At 49.0% G+C, this 16,175-nt stretch overlaps 4 protein-coding genes across 4 annotated transcripts; 1 reads left to right on the forward strand and 3 right to left on the reverse strand.

The window, feature by feature from the left end:
• Positions 1-2,266: 2,266 nt before the first annotated feature.
• Positions 2,267-3,923, reverse strand: DEU56DRAFT_913216 (uncharacterized protein; the record flags this gene model as incomplete). The annotated part of the gene is made up of 6 exons (XM_041357497.1): positions 2,267-2,422; positions 2,475-3,062; positions 3,120-3,209; positions 3,262-3,357; positions 3,412-3,797; positions 3,869-3,923. 6 exons carry the CDS (start codon positions 3,921-3,923, stop codon positions 2,267-2,269), a joined length of 1,371 nt encoding a protein of 456 aa, XP_041207992.1.
• A 191-nt stretch (positions 3,924-4,114) lies between these two features.
• Positions 4,115-4,709, forward strand: DEU56DRAFT_756522 (uncharacterized protein; the record flags this gene model as incomplete). The annotated part of the gene is made up of 4 exons (XM_041350046.1): positions 4,115-4,204; positions 4,253-4,450; positions 4,504-4,632; positions 4,689-4,709. The coding sequence occupies 4 exons, from the start codon at positions 4,115-4,117 to the stop codon at positions 4,707-4,709; spliced, it is 438 nt and encodes a 145-aa protein (XP_041207993.1).
• A 4,414-nt stretch (positions 4,710-9,123) lies between these two features.
• Positions 9,124-11,494, reverse strand: DEU56DRAFT_901720 (uncharacterized protein; the record flags this gene model as incomplete). The annotated part of the gene is made up of 6 exons (XM_041356563.1): positions 11,015-11,494; positions 10,391-10,960; positions 10,108-10,335; positions 9,864-10,055; positions 9,602-9,814; positions 9,124-9,543 (listed from the first exon to the last, which is right to left on the reverse strand). Exons 1-6 carry the CDS (start codon positions 11,255-11,257, stop codon positions 9,124-9,126), a joined length of 1,866 nt encoding a protein of 621 aa, XP_041207994.1. The 5' UTR covers positions 11,258-11,494.
• Positions 11,495-13,161: 1,667 nt separating this feature from the next.
• Positions 13,162-15,003, reverse strand: DEU56DRAFT_981027 (WD40-repeat-containing domain protein; the record flags this gene model as incomplete). The annotated part of the gene is made up of 5 exons (XM_041359811.1): positions 13,162-13,392; positions 13,445-13,930; positions 13,983-14,051; positions 14,104-14,187; positions 14,251-15,003. 5 exons carry the CDS (start codon positions 15,001-15,003, stop codon positions 13,237-13,239), a joined length of 1,548 nt encoding a protein of 515 aa, XP_041207995.1. The 3' UTR covers positions 13,162-13,236.
• Between the last annotated feature and the right edge of the window lie 1,172 nt (positions 15,004-16,175).

The following is a 16,175-nucleotide window of genomic DNA, read 5'->3' on the forward strand; positions in this document are numbered from 1 at the left end:
ATACTTGAACTGATCTACCGCTACCTTTGGCGGTCCTACAGGTGACGCATCCTCTGGCAACATAGTCCTTTCAGTCATCACCGACGAGAAATGCCAAGTGTTCGACACTCTCGTTGTCTATTGCGCAACCCTCAGAGGCCAGTTCACACCATACCTCACTCAAAGCCTGGAGCTCTCCCTCCCCAAGTGCCACGCTGTACCTCAGTATTCGCTACGACAACTTCAACATGTATCCTACAGGATCTCGCCGATTTCTGCAACGCCCGCCTACTCCCCCTGCACCTTCCAACCCAATCTCGCGCGCCCCATTGCCGCCCTACTCCAGCACCTCACGACCCACCACTCTCGCCAACCAGCGTCGCCACTTCAATCTCCAAGGCTCCCGAGATCCTCTTTCCCGTTGAACCCTTTCAGCTCTCTCCCTTGACTTGCGGCTTTGTGCCGCCCTATCGGCCTCACGCTTCGCCTGGTTCAACTTTCGTACTTGAGCGAGGCTATAGTATTGCTAACATCTTTTTTAGCGTTTAATCAAAGGCTAACGGGAACACTTACGTTGTTCTGGGGACCCATTTGTGTGTGGTATTTAGATGTAGAGTACGTTTGTGAGTCTGTACGATCGATATCAATCTACAGCGCGTTCATTTCCTAATCGGGCTTTCGAGTCTTTAAGTTTCAGCGTCTAAATTTATTTCTAATGTATTTTTAACTTCAATTTAAAAAAATATTTTGAACTGGTTTTAACCCCTTAAATCGACTTATCTACATTTTATCGAGTCGAGTCGGACCGTAAATTATATAAACCGAAGTCACGTGTTAGCTCGGTTATTTACAAGTCCAGCTACGGCTAAAACCGGCATTAAGCCGAACTTGCGGCAACACTAGTCGACACTAATCGTGTGACCCTCAAGAAAGGCAATCTGCTGCCAAGTGGTTGTGTCGAATATCCTAATCAGGTTATATGAACCGGAAATAAGCTTCTTTCCGTCCGACGTCCAGGCCAAGCTCTGAACTGGTCCGAGGTGTTTGAGTGTGGTGGTCAGCTTGCCCCTCTTTGCATTCCAGATTTTGACTGCATTCTCGTTGTCTCCGCCCGTCGCGCAATGTTTTCTTTATCGGGCGAGTATATCACCGCGTTCACCCACTTGTGCCCGGTTTTGATTTTCAGGATAGTTTTGCCACTCTCGACATCCCAGACTCGTGCCGTCCCATCCCAGGATCCACTCGTTACTCGCCCACCATCCGTACTCCAGCACATTGCACACACAAGATCGATGTGTCCCGTCCATTTCGATATCACCTTCCTCGTCTCGACATCCCACAAGCTCACTGTCCCGTCATTGCTTCCACTTGCAACTGTCTTGTGGTTTGGAGACAATGCCATGGACCATATTCCTATTCCTGAGCTATCCTCTCGCCAGTCATCACCTATCTGTGTGCCGTTCTCTAGGTCCCATAGTCGGAGCGAGTCGTCTACTGAACATGTGATTATGTGTCGTCCACTGGGCAGATGGACAACACCTGTTACCCAGTTGGTATGACCTTGCATGGTCTGACGTGGCATAGTCGCTGGCGTTTCGCTGGCGAAGGAAGCCATGGTCGGCGCTGGGGGTTTCAAGTACTGCAGATGGGTCACTATCTATGCGAGAGATCTCTGAACAAGACCGGGTTATCAGACGGTAAATGGTTGCTGGTGAGTACGATCAATGGGTGTTTGGTTGGGATAAGAGTAAATTGGGCGCCCGTTCGTTCAAACCGTTTTTAAGGCACCCCCCATGCATCATCCCCTCGCGTTGGCTTCACAGCTTCATTGCTGTGTAGACAAAGCGCTCAGGTCTGCGACCGGCACTGTGTGTATCTTATATGTAAGGGACTTCATGATGGTGACAAAGTTCGATGGGAGCCGCATTTCCTCTCTGCTTTGATGTGTCTTCCTCTCTACTTTCTAACTCGATATCGTCAAATCTTCAGCATGTTTTGCAGGCTGTGCGGCGTGCCGTCACCCGATGCTGTACCCGCCAGATTGCGGTGCTCATCTTCTGGGTCTTCAAGAACCCTAAAATGACCTCCCGTCAAGATATTATTTAGTGTGGGCTTCCGGTCCAAATTGAATTTGTTCCTGACTATAAATTGGTCGAGAATGAGCAGGGTCAAATCGCTGATATGTTCCTCTGAAATCATAATATCAGTCTCCAGAGTCGACAGACATGAATTGAAACAGAACATGTGATAAAAATGTACATTATTGATGAGGTAGTTACAAAATTATCTATGTGGTGCGAGGAGTCCCGTCGGTACCAGGGCTGTCATCGGTAACAGGAGAGACGCAGCAGAGAAAGAAGACTACACGAACCCACGGTTTGGGATTCTTGACGCGTTTCGCATTTTCACTAGCCGTTTTCGGTCGGCGAGCAACAAACAATGCCTGCACAGAAATCATTGGACTCCACGAATCGACAAATTGAAGACAGACATACCTTCTTGTCTCGTTGTGCAGCGACTTGGACATCATGAGGACTGCGATGAGAGGAGGTGATTTGCCTTGGCCATTGCTGGAGTTCGACTTCTTCATCGGCGTTGGGTGGAGAGCGGAAGAGTGAGGACAAGCTATTAATGATTGCACCTGCACGTGACCCCGAGGGTGTTGGGGGTTGCTGAGGTTCGGTTGCTTCGCCGGTGCGGAAGAGTGAGGACAGACGATCGATGAGTGTATTTGAACGTGAATCCGAATGTCTTGTGGGATGAGTTTCGGTTTCTTCTTCGGTGTTGGGTTGAGGGCGGGGACGTAGTGAGGACAGGCGAGCGAGGAGCGCATGTAGATCTAACCGCGAAGGCGTGGATGGTTGCTGAAGTTCGTTTGCTGCATCATTTTCAGGTGGAGAACGGTGAATAAGTGAGGACAGGCGAGCGAGGAGCACCTGTGGATGTAACCTCGAAGGCGTCGGGGGTTGTGGCAGTTCAGTCGCTTCAGCATTGTCGTGTCGAAAGCGGTGGAGGAGCGAGGAAAGGCGAGCGAGGAGTGCACTTGCAGAGGAATGAGGGTGGGCACCACCCGTTTGGGAGGGCTGAGAGTACAAAGATCAGGGAAAAAGTTTTGAGTAATAGAAATGTCGATGACGGACATGAATTTCAGCTTCCGTACTGTCAAAAAATCTAGGTGGGAGTTCACCGACATGACCCCCGAACTCGTTGTGACATCGCGTAGCATCAGCCTGCAACGTTAATGTTGTAACCACCGAGCAGGTTCAAAAACACCCCGCGTACTTCCAAAAACGACTTGTCACTTAGCGAAGAGCGGGGGGTTCGCGCTATTGCTAAATTGCCTTGAGATCCCTTCTGTTCAAGTCCGTCTTGTGGTGCCTAGTAGCAGACATTGTCAGCGAGAGAGAGGGTGGGTAAGGTGTTGACACTCACAATATTGGTACCAGTGGAAAGTACTAGTAGGTCTTCAAGGCCAGCTTTTTTGAGGAAGGCATAGATGTCCCATGTGTACGCGTCGAAACTCGCAATATTAATGGTACCGGTGGACAGTAGGTCTTCCAGGCCAGCTTCTTTGAGGATGGCACGAATGTCCCATGTATACACATTTCCATTTTCGCAACCAGTGACTACCACTGTTCCATCAGCAGAAAGGGCCGCGGAGTGCACTGTATCTTCGTGCTGGAGGGGTGGTCCAATTGGGAGATTCGCGTCGAGATTCCATAGACGCGCAGTTTTATCATATGATGCGCTTGCAAGGAAGCGGTTGTTCGGAGACAAGGAGAAGGCGTTGACACGATATGTGTGACCCTCAAGAATCACTGCAGAAACGACTTTTTAGCAAGACCCTAATCGGAGATAGAAAGCACGTATAATACGACCCTAAACACACCTAGCATGTAATCAGACCAAAATCCGACATGTGCTTGTTGAGTCTGAAGCAACATGAGTAAACAAACACTTTTCCAACTTCGTTAGTACGTCTTTTCCGACCTCCGTTTGTTCTCTTCAAATGCGTGCCATTCCACCACAAACCAGCATCGGAAACATCACCTTTCGACGTCTGTTTAGGTTGTACTTTAAGCAAGGTAGGTTTTCAAAATTTTCTCTAAGTCCCGTGTTAGTTACTACTCGCGCTATGGCTACCTGCGGTGCAATCAAAGTTGAGCTGCCCGTGGATGTGACAACATTTAAATTCACTTTCGAGTGCAGGACAGCAGGACCCGTAGTAAGTCCTTTGTGCTAATAAACTTATGCTAACTAATTTTCTTTGCAGACTATTGAAATATCAATAACTCAGCCTCTCCAGATGCTATGCCCACAAGCAGGTACTGTCAAGGGCCCCGATGTCAGCGGCACACACACCGAGGTACCAGGAGTGTTCACAAATTGGTTGGGTGCTATTGAGGCAGGTCCTCCAGCGGTGGATGATAGTGTCACTGAACCGGAGTCGGAGCTGGGCGCTGAAGAACCAGTGAGTCCTCGGCCATCTTCATTTTGAATGATGTTGAATAGCACATATTTTAGAAACTTACTGCTCAAGCGCTCGTTGGTACTGGGCTGATAGTCGACGATAGCGAAACAGAACCGGAGTCAGACCAGGAGATCAAAGATGAGCCTGCTACACCCGCAGAGTTTCATCGCTGGTACAACGAGGTATGTATCGGGTTCTTTTCTATCTACTCTCCGCTATTTTCTGACTTTGGTCTCAGAAAAAGAAAGCAAAACCTTGATGAATATTAACTAGTAGCATACCATAGACTTTGTTTGTAAAGTAGGAGCGCTTGCGATGCATTCACGTGATCCCGCTATTTCGCAACGCGCGTGCAAGTTTCTAACTACGTTATCGCCAACATGCCCACCGTCCGCTGCCGCTGCAAAACCAACAACTGTCAAGGAGCTCTCGTCCCAGCACACACCGCTCGTGCACACGAGCGTGCAGATCTACGCAACCGAACTACTTCTGAACAGGGTAACTTCCAGCGTATCGGTGAACGCGTCATCCTAGGCCCTCGTGAAGATGCTGGACCCATTCTGCGAGGGTTTGCAGTCCCCTTACGCGAACCTCCAACCCCTATATCTCCCAACTTCGAGTTTTACGACTTCCCTCCGGATTTGGATGGCATGGTGCTGGACACCGGGTATGAGCCTGAGGACCTTGGCTCTGAGAGACCGATCCATATTCAGAGTCCTGAGACCTTGCTTGCTGCTATTGACCACTTCGACAGATACAACGCAGCTACAGCTGCCGGCTCGCGTCCTTTGACTCCCCATGATGCCCACAATCTCCCGCCAGATCAACAAGAGCACGATCTCCAATACCAACTCCAACAGGCCATACAACACGCTCAAGAAAATCCAGATCTCGATCAGGACGTTGATCTTGACGCAAATCCTCTCGAAGATGTTGACGAGTACCAGGATATACTGGGCGAAGCACAACCTGCCGAAGACGATACTGATCCTTTCTTTATTGTAGACGGACTCTGCGCAGAAGACACCACTGATCTCACACACCTCCCAGGTCACCTTGTCTCGATTTATGCAGTCGTGTCATGGCTCCATTTACAGTTCCACCTCCCAAAAGTTGCATGCAACGCGCTGCTGGCCATATTCGCATGTATTCTACTCACCCTTTCACCCAATATAGAACCTCCATTTGTCACCCTGCAATCCAGCAATCGCGTACTCGGAGTCGACAAACCTATATACACTCTCCCCGTTTGTCCATCGTGTCGGGACGTGTTTCCACCTGCATGCTCCCCGCAATCTCATGATCAATGTACCTTGTGCAACGAGGACCTCTTTCTACCTGACAAGACTGCACGCGGCAACCAGCGCTCCCTCAAGTCACCACTCGTCAAATACCCTTACCTCCCGCTCTCAGATCAACTCAAGTCACTACTCAAAGTTCCGGGCCTTGAATCTATCCTTGATGGCTGGCGTTCTAAGCCACGAGCTCCAAATCAGTACATCGATATATTCGACGGCAGTGTATGCAAGACTAAACTGAAGGCACCGGATGGTAAACTATTTTTTTCAAACCTTCCCCATGAAAAAGCTGGTCCGGATGGAGAACTACGTATTGGAGTTAATCTTGGTGTCGATTGGTGAGCTTTCAACATGTTCCTCGTTTTAGTTTGCGCTGAATCTCAATCAATAAGGTTCTCATACATACGAAGTAATATAGCGCCGTCACATTCGTCGTGCCCGACTTCCTTTTCCATCTGCAACCTTCCACCCGAATACCGGTGAGTTCTCAGCAGGATGATTTGATTATACAACACCATCTAACCACGTCTATAGGTATCGCACATCTAATTTGATGTGCACCAGCATTCTTCCTGGCCCCAAGGAGCAGAACCCGGATCAAATCCAGCGGTTTCTCCGCCCAATCATTTCGGACCTCCTTCGATTATGGAAAGACGGCATTAGAGTACCTACTGAATCGTGTCCCCAAGGTAAGTCCCTCCACTCACTCATTTTTTGGTCACATCTCATTCACTGACTTGTAGGACGCCTCGTACGTGTTGTTTTGGTGGCCGTCGTCTGTGATAAGCCCGCCGCGCATAAAATTGGGGGCTTCGCCTCACATTCACATACTCACTTCTGTACCGCATGCTGGATCGACATCGCCAACAAGGACAAACTCTCAGCCTTTACTGATGGAGGTAAGTAACTCTCTTGTATTGATTTATGTTAACTAGGTGACCTGCTCAGCATTCAAGGTTCGGACGAACGAAGAGCATCGAGAACTGGGCGAACGATATCGAAATCTCACCACCGCTAGTGCTCGCAAGAATTTCGTCAAGGAATTTGCGACCAGATATACGCAACTGTCAAGACTTCCATACTTCAACATCGTCGAACAAGTTATCATAGACCCTATGCATAACTTGTTCCTTGGTATGTTTATTTTATCACGCCTTATACTATACTAACTAGTTTCAAAAAAAACTAGGCCTCGTCAAGACCCATTTTTACAACATATGGGTTCAAAGCAAGATTCTCCGACCTACGCACGAACTCCAGACGCTGCACGAAATGCTTGCCGATGTACGTGTTTTCAGTATCTCTACCTATGGTCCTAACTTTAGTCTTAGTTCATTGTTCCCGGATCATGCGGTCGACTGCCCACAGATATTGGGATGCCATCAGGCGGGTCTTTGACCGCAGACCAATGGCTCCTCCTGGCGACCGCTTATGGCCCAATAATTGTAAGTTTATATTATCTATGCGCTAGCGCTGTAGCTAATATACTTCTAGATACCTCAGTTATGGTCTACCTGTCTACCATCTGACAGTGACGACCAAATTCTGCATCAGCGGGTCGCTATGATACAGAAATTGGAGCACGAAAAGGAAGCCGACGCTACCCACAAACTCGAAGACAGGACTGCACTTGCGGCGGCCAAAAAACGTGGTAAGGAAGCTTTCGAAGCCGAAAAGGCTCGCATAGCCAGGGACAAGGTAGCTGCAGCCGAGGCAAAAAGCCAGGAGAAGATACGACTCGCTGCCATCAAACAGACTGAGAAGGCCCGACTCGCTGCTGAGAAAAAGGCTAAGGCTGCTCAGAGAAAGGTACGAGTTAGTTTATATCTGATTTGTTGCTGATTATTCGAAGGGGAAACGGAAAGCCATCGAGCAAAACGTCGAAGGTCTACCTGAAGGTCAGCCCCAATCCCAGCCACCACCGACATCAAGTGCGACAGCTCGAGAGCCAGACGATGGTGATTCGGAGCCCACTAACACCAAATTCTCCCTTCACCCCGACGATCCTGCTAACTTCTTGAAGTTGTGCGCCGCACTTCGAATATTAATCAAGCATCAAATTTGCGATCAAGAACTTGACCACGCAGACCGCCTCCTTCGTGAATATTGTTCAGAGCTCATCCACGTAAGTCTCTCTACGTTTATCTCAAAGTCTCGACTAATGTCTCTTATTTTAAAGTTGTATGGATCCGCGGTGATTAAACCTAATCACCACTACGCTACGCATGTTGTCGAATGCACTCGCAATTTCGGCCCGCTTCACGATTTTTGGACCTTCCTATTCGAACGGCTGAACAAAGTCCTCAAATCGTTTAAGACCAATAATCACGCGAATGGCGAGTTGGAGACAACGTTCTTCACCGAGTTTCAGAGGACATGTCACATAGGACGGATGGTAAGGGTTTATTTTGCTAACTATACTCCTAACCAATTTTTCACTAACCCTAACTAACTATACTCCTAGACTTTTTCTTTACTCAATCACGGCAAGACCTCCCTTCCGTGCGCGGTTGCAGAAATCATGCTGAAAGCCTCGAATGAAGAACGAGGTACAGTCGCTGGCTTGGCGGCACTATCCAAAGACCTCGACGATGTAAATGCCGATGGTGAGTCTCATTTTCCTCTTGTATCGTACAGAAGTTATTAATGATATCAGCCGGTCAATCCTATGCCTTGAGTCCCCGCCATCAGAAGACCTCAATGACGACAGACACTTATTGACTTCTCGCTCAAACACTCTGCTTCCGATACCCTCTGGCGCCAGTTCACTGCCTCTGTGATCGCCCTGTTGTCCCTCACAGCTTCCCGCTTGATCGCGCTGCTATTTTTTTCGATTACGTGGTCATCAAGGGGAAACGTTACTACGCCTCTCGTACTGTCGGATCAAACCGTTCTTCCTTCGTTCATGTCGTTATCCCCGCTGACAACCCTATTCATCTTTATGGCGAGGTCTTAGAAATTTTCCAGGTCGATCAGTCTTGGCGTAGACACGTGCGATCACTCTGGTTTGCGCGCGTTCGTTGGTTCAAACCATGGCAGGGTGATGTGGGTGTGGTATGGGATAAATTGTGAGTACCTAACCCTAACATTACAAGTTAACTAACACTACACTATTTCAGCGCCGAGTCCGTAAGTGTGCGGCTGTGGACACTTGGAGAGTACCTAGACGATGAAGTTCAGTTACCGCATCTGATTGATCCGGACTGGATTAATGGTCAGTTAGCGATGACTACCGTGTCCGTCGGTGTCGAAAAGACGAAGGTATGGGCGACTATCAATCTTGCCAAGGTATGTCTTTTTTTTTTTCAACAAGATAAATTGATCGTGCGATGTTTATACACAGTAAAATGACTTATACTACCAACAACGACTCGCTCAAACTGCCATCTCATCAGCGTCCATCTCTCCGTCCATCTCTTTCTCGTGCCACCTCTGAAGTTCTTGCAAGTATTCCTCGTCCTCCTTTATCAACGCACCCTGGGCCATTTTCTCGTAAAAGCCCGTCAGCCATTCAGTACCATCAAGGAATTTATCCTCAGCATGGTCACGCGCCCAGACAGCAGATACCATAGACTTGAATGGTACGTTTTTCTTGTGCGACTTTGGCTTGTTGTCGTTCATCTTTGCTGGCGCTAGGTCAAAGACCTTCTTGCGGTGCTTCTGCGTGTTGTTCGTTCTGCGACGCTTGGTAGCCGGTGGTCGAGCGGTGTCATCTGCTGCGTCCACATCAGGCTCGTTGTGCTCCTCGTTCTTCTGCATATTGCGCAAAGACAGCCAGCGCAGGAAGGCCACATACTGTATATTTAGGTGAGCGCATGCTTTTATTAGCAGATATACCATGATGACAACTTACATCAACAGAACGCCATTTCGAACCTTCAACATAAAACGCCAACTTCGCAAGCTTCGCTCTCTCCCACCTGGATAGCGTGTCCGCTGAAAGGTCCTCCTCGGAATCGTAGGAAAGGATGTCGGAGGCAAAGTCAGTATCTATCATTGCAACGGCCCCTTTGTTACCTGACTGAGTCTCATAGGCCGACGCAGCTTGACGGCGTGATTTTGTGACCTAAGATCATGTAAGTGACTGACATCTGATCATTAAATGAGACACTCACTGCTTGACGACGTGAACGCTGTCGCAGTCTATCTTTTCGTTCCAGAGCTTTGGCCGCCTTATCGTCGCTGACCTGTTCACTTGCTTGCTTGTGAATGTTTCGAAAGTACGTCTTCACGCACTCAGTGATGATAGCGTGGTCATAGTCTTCATCAGCGATCTCATGCTTGGCGTTAGGATTCTCGCGGCACGCCTTAACAACGATGTGAGTCTCATCGGTATCCATCAAATTGAATATTTCGTACCTTCTCATTTTCCCATACCAGGTTAACGATCTCCTTGATGTACAGTGCGTTGACATCGTCATCAACGTTACCAAGCCAGTTCGGGTGCCATACTATCTTGGTTGATACCGTCTCGTGAGGTTCTCCATTATCCAAAGGTTTGACAGCTCCCAACAACTTTATGCGCTTTGATTTACTGAGGCACGGATCAATATTACAGAGTTCGAAAAAGTAAGGGTGGATTATTGGCTGCGCATGCATAGTAAGTCTATCGATCACCGTATAGTCTGATTGACAAGCTTACTTTCAAGGCTGCATGCGAGTTTGATACATTCCTAATGCCGGCTTTTTTCTTGTTTCTGCCGGTCTTCAAGAACTCCTCAATGGCTTCTTCGTTTACCTCAATGCGCGCCTTCAGTGAGTCGTTCAATTGTCGAAGCTCGTTATTGGAAAACAGCAGGTTCTGAGTGACATCCTTCAGGTTTTTCACTTCGGATACAAGACGGGCTACAGTTGAATGCAAGGAGGAGTAATCTATGGGGGTATCAAGATGGTTGTGAGGTGTGCCGCTATGATGTCCCATTTGACGCTGATGCATTGAATAGAACGGTTGGCCGCTGTAGTTCTGGGGCTGATTATAGCCATCCGTCCCGCCGTGCTGCGTCACCGGACCCACAGACTGTCCTCGAGACGATGTGTGGCTTCCAGAGAATGGCGTCGGAGTCCGACCTAGGTGCGGTGTAGCCACCTGCGGAGTTGCTGCAGCTCGGTAGGGATACAGCGGTATCATCCCCATCTCGGGTGAACTCGACTGCGAAGGGCCCGGGTTTGGGTGGACATCCTGCTGGTGATGCTGAAAGGATCCAGGCGCAGGCTATATGTTCGCAAGTAAGTTTTTATCGAGTTGTGTTACTATTGGACTAATTACTGTTTGTGTAACAGGTCCGTCCTGTTGTCCCCCCATCCCAGCACTAAAAAAATCGTCACGCCGGGGCAAGCCGTGGTTCGAAAGGCCGAGGGAGGAACCCCCAGAATTGAACTGGTGACTGTAAGGCTCTGGCTCAGTTCCGTGGCGTATCGCTGGACTAAATTGGTTTGGCAGGTCATTGGGAGCCCTACTAGGCTGTCGCTGTCCTTGGCCAGGATACATGGCGTTACTAGTGGGCAGCATCGAGCCGTGGGGAGGAAGCAAGAGAAAATCTGGAGCTGCATGGAGGATCCCTAGGAAGCACGAGTAGCGCACGCACGATAGTATTAATCAGATAATAATCAGACTTGTTTCCTATTCTAATCGGAAGTAAACTCGACTGTTTCCTATTCTAATCAGAAGTAAACTCGACGTGCAAATCCCTAAATTCCGATGTCGGATTAGACTGTAGTGCACTTATGGAGAGCCCGCAAATCCACTGTTTCCGGTGTCGAGTTTGTGTACCGCAAATGTACCTTTCCTGACCCTAATATTTGGAGAAACATCTATTTTCATACATCGTATTACTATCCTATTATAGGTTCTATTCTTTGTCTAATCTGGCCCGATTATTTTCTCGTTTCTGCAGTGAATGGCAATCTGCTGCCAAGTGGCTGTGTCGAATATCCTAATCGGGTAATAAGAACCGGAGATAAGCTTCTTTCCGTCCGACGTCCAGGCCAAGCTCCAAACTATGTTATCGTGTTTGAGTGTGGTGGTCAGTTTGCCCGTCTTCGCATCCCAGATTTTGACTGCATCCTCCCGTCCGCCCGTTGCAATGTATTCATTATCAGGGGAGTACATCACCGCGTTCACCCAACTGTGACCAGTTTTGATTGTCAGGACAGTTTTACCGCTTTCGACATCCCAGACTCTTGCCGTCCCATCCCAGGATCCACTCGCTACTCGTTCACCATCCGCACTCCAGCACAATGTATACACGATATTGGTGTGTCCCGTCCATTTGGATATCGCCTTCCTCGTCTCGACATCCCACAATCTCACTGTCCCGTCATTGCTTCCGCTTGCAACAGTCTTGTGGTTCGGAGACAATGCCATGGACAATATTCTTGATTCATCCTCTTTCCAGTCCTCACCTATCTGTGTGCCCTTCTCCATGTCCCATAGTCGGAGTGAGCCATCCGACGAACATGTGATTATACGTCGTCCGCTGGGCAGATGGACAACACCTGTTAACCGCTTGGTATGTCCTTGCATGGTCTGGCGTGGCATGGTCGCTGGCGTCTTGCTGGTGGAGGATGACATGGTCGGCGCTGGGGGTTCCAAGTACTGCAGACTATCTATGCGAGAAAAGTCTGCCGAGATCTCTGAACCAGACCGGGTTATCAGACGGCAATGGTTATTGTTGAATCCAGGGGTTTACTTCTCGTTAATGATTGTCAGAAAAGCACATAAGCCATTGCTCACGAGACAGCCTGCTTACAGCAATCTAGTCCTCACCTAGAAGACAACTTCGGGACTGTATATACACTAGTTGCTGTGCCGTTATTTGAGAATGTGCAAGAGATTTCGGTGGGTATCCGAAGCCGCTGGGAAGCATATGGTCAGTTTTAGCCTGCCAAACAACCTACTGTATCACTCACGAAGGGAACCGTTCAGACGAGCCCAGTGCTCAATCACTAGCGATCGATCGGTGTTTGGTTGGGAGAAGTGGAAGTTGGGCGTCCGTTCATTCAAATCGTCTTTTAAGGTGCGTTCCATGCGTCATCCTCGTTGTTAGCTTCACAGCTTCATTGCTGTGTAGACGACGCGCTCAGGTCTGCAACCGGCGCTATGTGTATCTTATACGTAAGGGACTCGGAAGCCACATTTCCTCTCTACTTTAGCATTTCTTCCGGCCTACTTTCTAACTTGATATCATCAAATCTTCAGCATGTTTTGCAGGCTGTGCAGTATGCCGTCACCCGATGCTGTATATTCAGAAGCCCGCCAGAACCTGCAGTGCTCATATTCTCGAGTCTTCAAGAACCCCCAAATGACCTCGCGTCAAGATAGTATTTAACGAGGGCTTCCATTCCAAATTGAATTTGTTCCCGACTTTAAATTGATCGAGAATGAACAGGGTCAACTCGTTGAGACGGTTCCTCTAAATTATAATATCACTCTCCAGAGTCGACAATGCATGAATTAGAACAGAATATGTAATGATCAATCACAGTTATCTATGTCGTGCGAGGAGTCCCGTCAGTACCAGGGCTGTCATCGGTACCAGGAGAGACACAACAAAGAAACAAGACTACACGAACCCACGGTTTGGGATTCTTGATGCGTTTTGCATTTTCACTAGCTGTTTTCGGTCGGCGAGCAACATACAATGCCTGCACAGAAATCATTGGACTCCACGAATTGACAAACTAAAGACAGACATACCTTCTTATCTCGTTGTGCAGCGACCTCGACAACATGAGGATTGCAATGAGAGGAGGTGATTTGCCTTGGCCATTGCTGGAGTTCGACTTCTTCATCGGCGTTGAGTGGAGAGCGGAAGAGTGAGGACAAGCTACTGATGAGTGCACCTGGACGTGAGCCCGAGGGCGTTGGGCGTTGTTGAGGCCCGATTACTTCGTCGGTGTGGATTCGAGAGCGGGGCAAGAGTGAGGACAGGTGACCGAGGAGTACCTGTGGACGTAATCGCGAAAGCATTGGGGGTTGCGGAAATTCAGGTACTTCATCAGTGTTTGGAGGAGAGCGAAGGAAAGAGGACAGGCGATTGAGGAGTGCTTGCGAAAGTGGTTCCGAAGACACTGGAGGTTGCTGAGTTTCGATCGCTTCATTCGGTTGAGGGCGGCGAAGGAGCGAGGAAAAGTGACCAAGGAGTGCAGAAAATTTGGGCCGGGTACCAGGTGTCACGGAGAGCTAAAAGCACAGTGGTCAGGGCAATCAGTCAATAGAAATGGTGATGAAGCACGTTATCGAAAAATCCTGGGGAGAGTTCGTCTGCTCCTCCGAGCTGGTCAAAACCTTGCGTAGCATCAGCCTGAAATTTCGACGTTGTTATCATGGACGATGTTGAAAAATGTGTCACGTACCTCCAAAAATGAGGGGGGAATGTGCTCTATGCTTGGAGAGCCGTGAGATGACTCATACACCTGTTTGAGTTCGACGTTTCGTGCCTAATTAACAGAAAACAATATCAGGATTGTCAGTGAGACGATGGGTGGTATATTGACACTCACATCAATGGATAGGATGGTGTTGATGTCCCACATATACGCGTTTGTATCAGCACAACCTGTGATTAGCAGCTTGCCATCAACGGAAAAGGCCGCACAGTCCACTTCATCTGGGTGCTCGAGGGGTGGACCGACTTGAAGGTTAGTGTCTAGATCCCACAGACGCGCCGTGTGATCCCATGATGTACTCGCAAGCAGGCGGTCATTGCGAGATAAAGTGACGGCATAAACAACATGTTTATGACCCTCCAAAACGCCGATCTGCTGCCATGTGGCAGTGTTGAATATCCTAATCGAGCCATTGGATCCGGCGATAAGCTTCTTTTCATCCGACGTCCAGGCCAAGCTCCAAACTGTATAACCCTGCCCAATTGTGTAAAGCCTCTGGCCTAGCCTTCTCTTTGCATCCCAGATTTTGATCCCACTTTTGCCTTCTCCACTCGTCGCTGTTTTTGTTGCGTTGGGTGAGTAGCTCACGACACACACCCGCCCTTGTCCCGTCCTGATTGGATTCAGACCCTGGACGGGTTCACCGCTCTTGACATCCCATACTCTTGCCGTCCCATCATGGGATCCACTCACCACTCGCTCACCATCGGAACTCCAGCACACCGACCATACATTACCAATGGGCCCTCCCCATTCGACAATGTTCTTCCCCAGCTCAACATCCCACAACCCGACTTTCCTTTTCTCATCGGGACTACTATCACCGCCTACCAGTGCAACAGTGTTGCCATTCGGAGATAGTGTCATGGTCCACAACCCTATCCCAACCCGCCAGTTGTTACCTATCTGTTCACCACTCTCCAGGTCCCATAGTCGAAGTGAGCCGCCAAAAGAACATGTGATAATGCGCCGACCCCCGGTTAGGTATCCAATGCCTCGTATTCGGTCGGTGTGGCCTCGCATTATCGTGCGGGGCGTCACTGCTGACGTCTTTTCCATATTATCAGTGGTGGAAGATATGGTTGGGACTCGGAGATCTTCAACTAGGGAATTCGTGGGCTATGTATACGGGAGCAGCCAATTGGGGTCTTTGAATTTGAGAGGGTCGTCGTTGTCTTGCAGGCGCCAAGATTGCTGGTGAGTCAACACGCCTATATGTTTTCGCTTGACTGCGTGTCAATAGACGTGCACGAGGCATTACTCACGCGAGGGTTAGAGATGCAGAAGAAGGTTTCGGGACGATGTATGCAAAGAGTTTCGCTACTGGCCCCCGAACGCTTTCTGCAGATATCCACGGGGATCCTCAACAACAGTCAGCGAGTGGCCCTAGCTAAATTTTCCTATGTACCGTAGGCGCCTGGAGAATCACTCACGGCAAGTCCCGTTTACACACAGATATGTAAGCTCTGGCAATCTACGAGAGGAAAGCACTGTCAATTGAGACGGCGAACACTTGGTGTGCAGTCGAGGGAGTTATATGAGTGATCGTTCAAGTTGGTTGATGGGGTGCGTCTTCTTTGTGTTATCCTGTGTTATATTCACCTTGCTGTGCAGACCAAGCGCCAAGGGCCCTGGATGGCACCATATTGGTCATCCGCTACCTTATGATGGTCGACATGTGCGGTATGAGCCATCTCTCCGTTGTATCCGTGTTTTCCTTCATCACAGCCTGTCTGTTTGAATCCGACTGGCAGCATGCGGCATGTGTCTCAGTGTTGTATTGACTTCGCAATGTCCCCCAACCGCTGGCGTTCTGAAGTCATACACTAACCTGTATGGTTCGAAGTTATACTGTTGGATAATGGCGGCACCAGCTACAAGAGGAACTTCAGCGGTCTGACCACTTTTAAAATGGGACAGGTTCGCTTGAAGTATCTCCAGATGAAACAATGGTTTTTATAGGAAGTGCAGACGGCACTCTACGACTGTGTGACATAAGGGCAGCATGGCCAGTGGCCCGTGACCCGTGGGAAGGACAC

This window comes from Suillus clintonianus (assembly GCF_016758775.1).
Source record: "Suillus clintonianus strain FC179 chromosome Unknown DEU56scaffold_40, whole genome shotgun sequence".
NCBI lineage: Eukaryota > Fungi > Basidiomycota > Agaricomycetes > Boletales > Suillaceae > Suillus > Suillus clintonianus.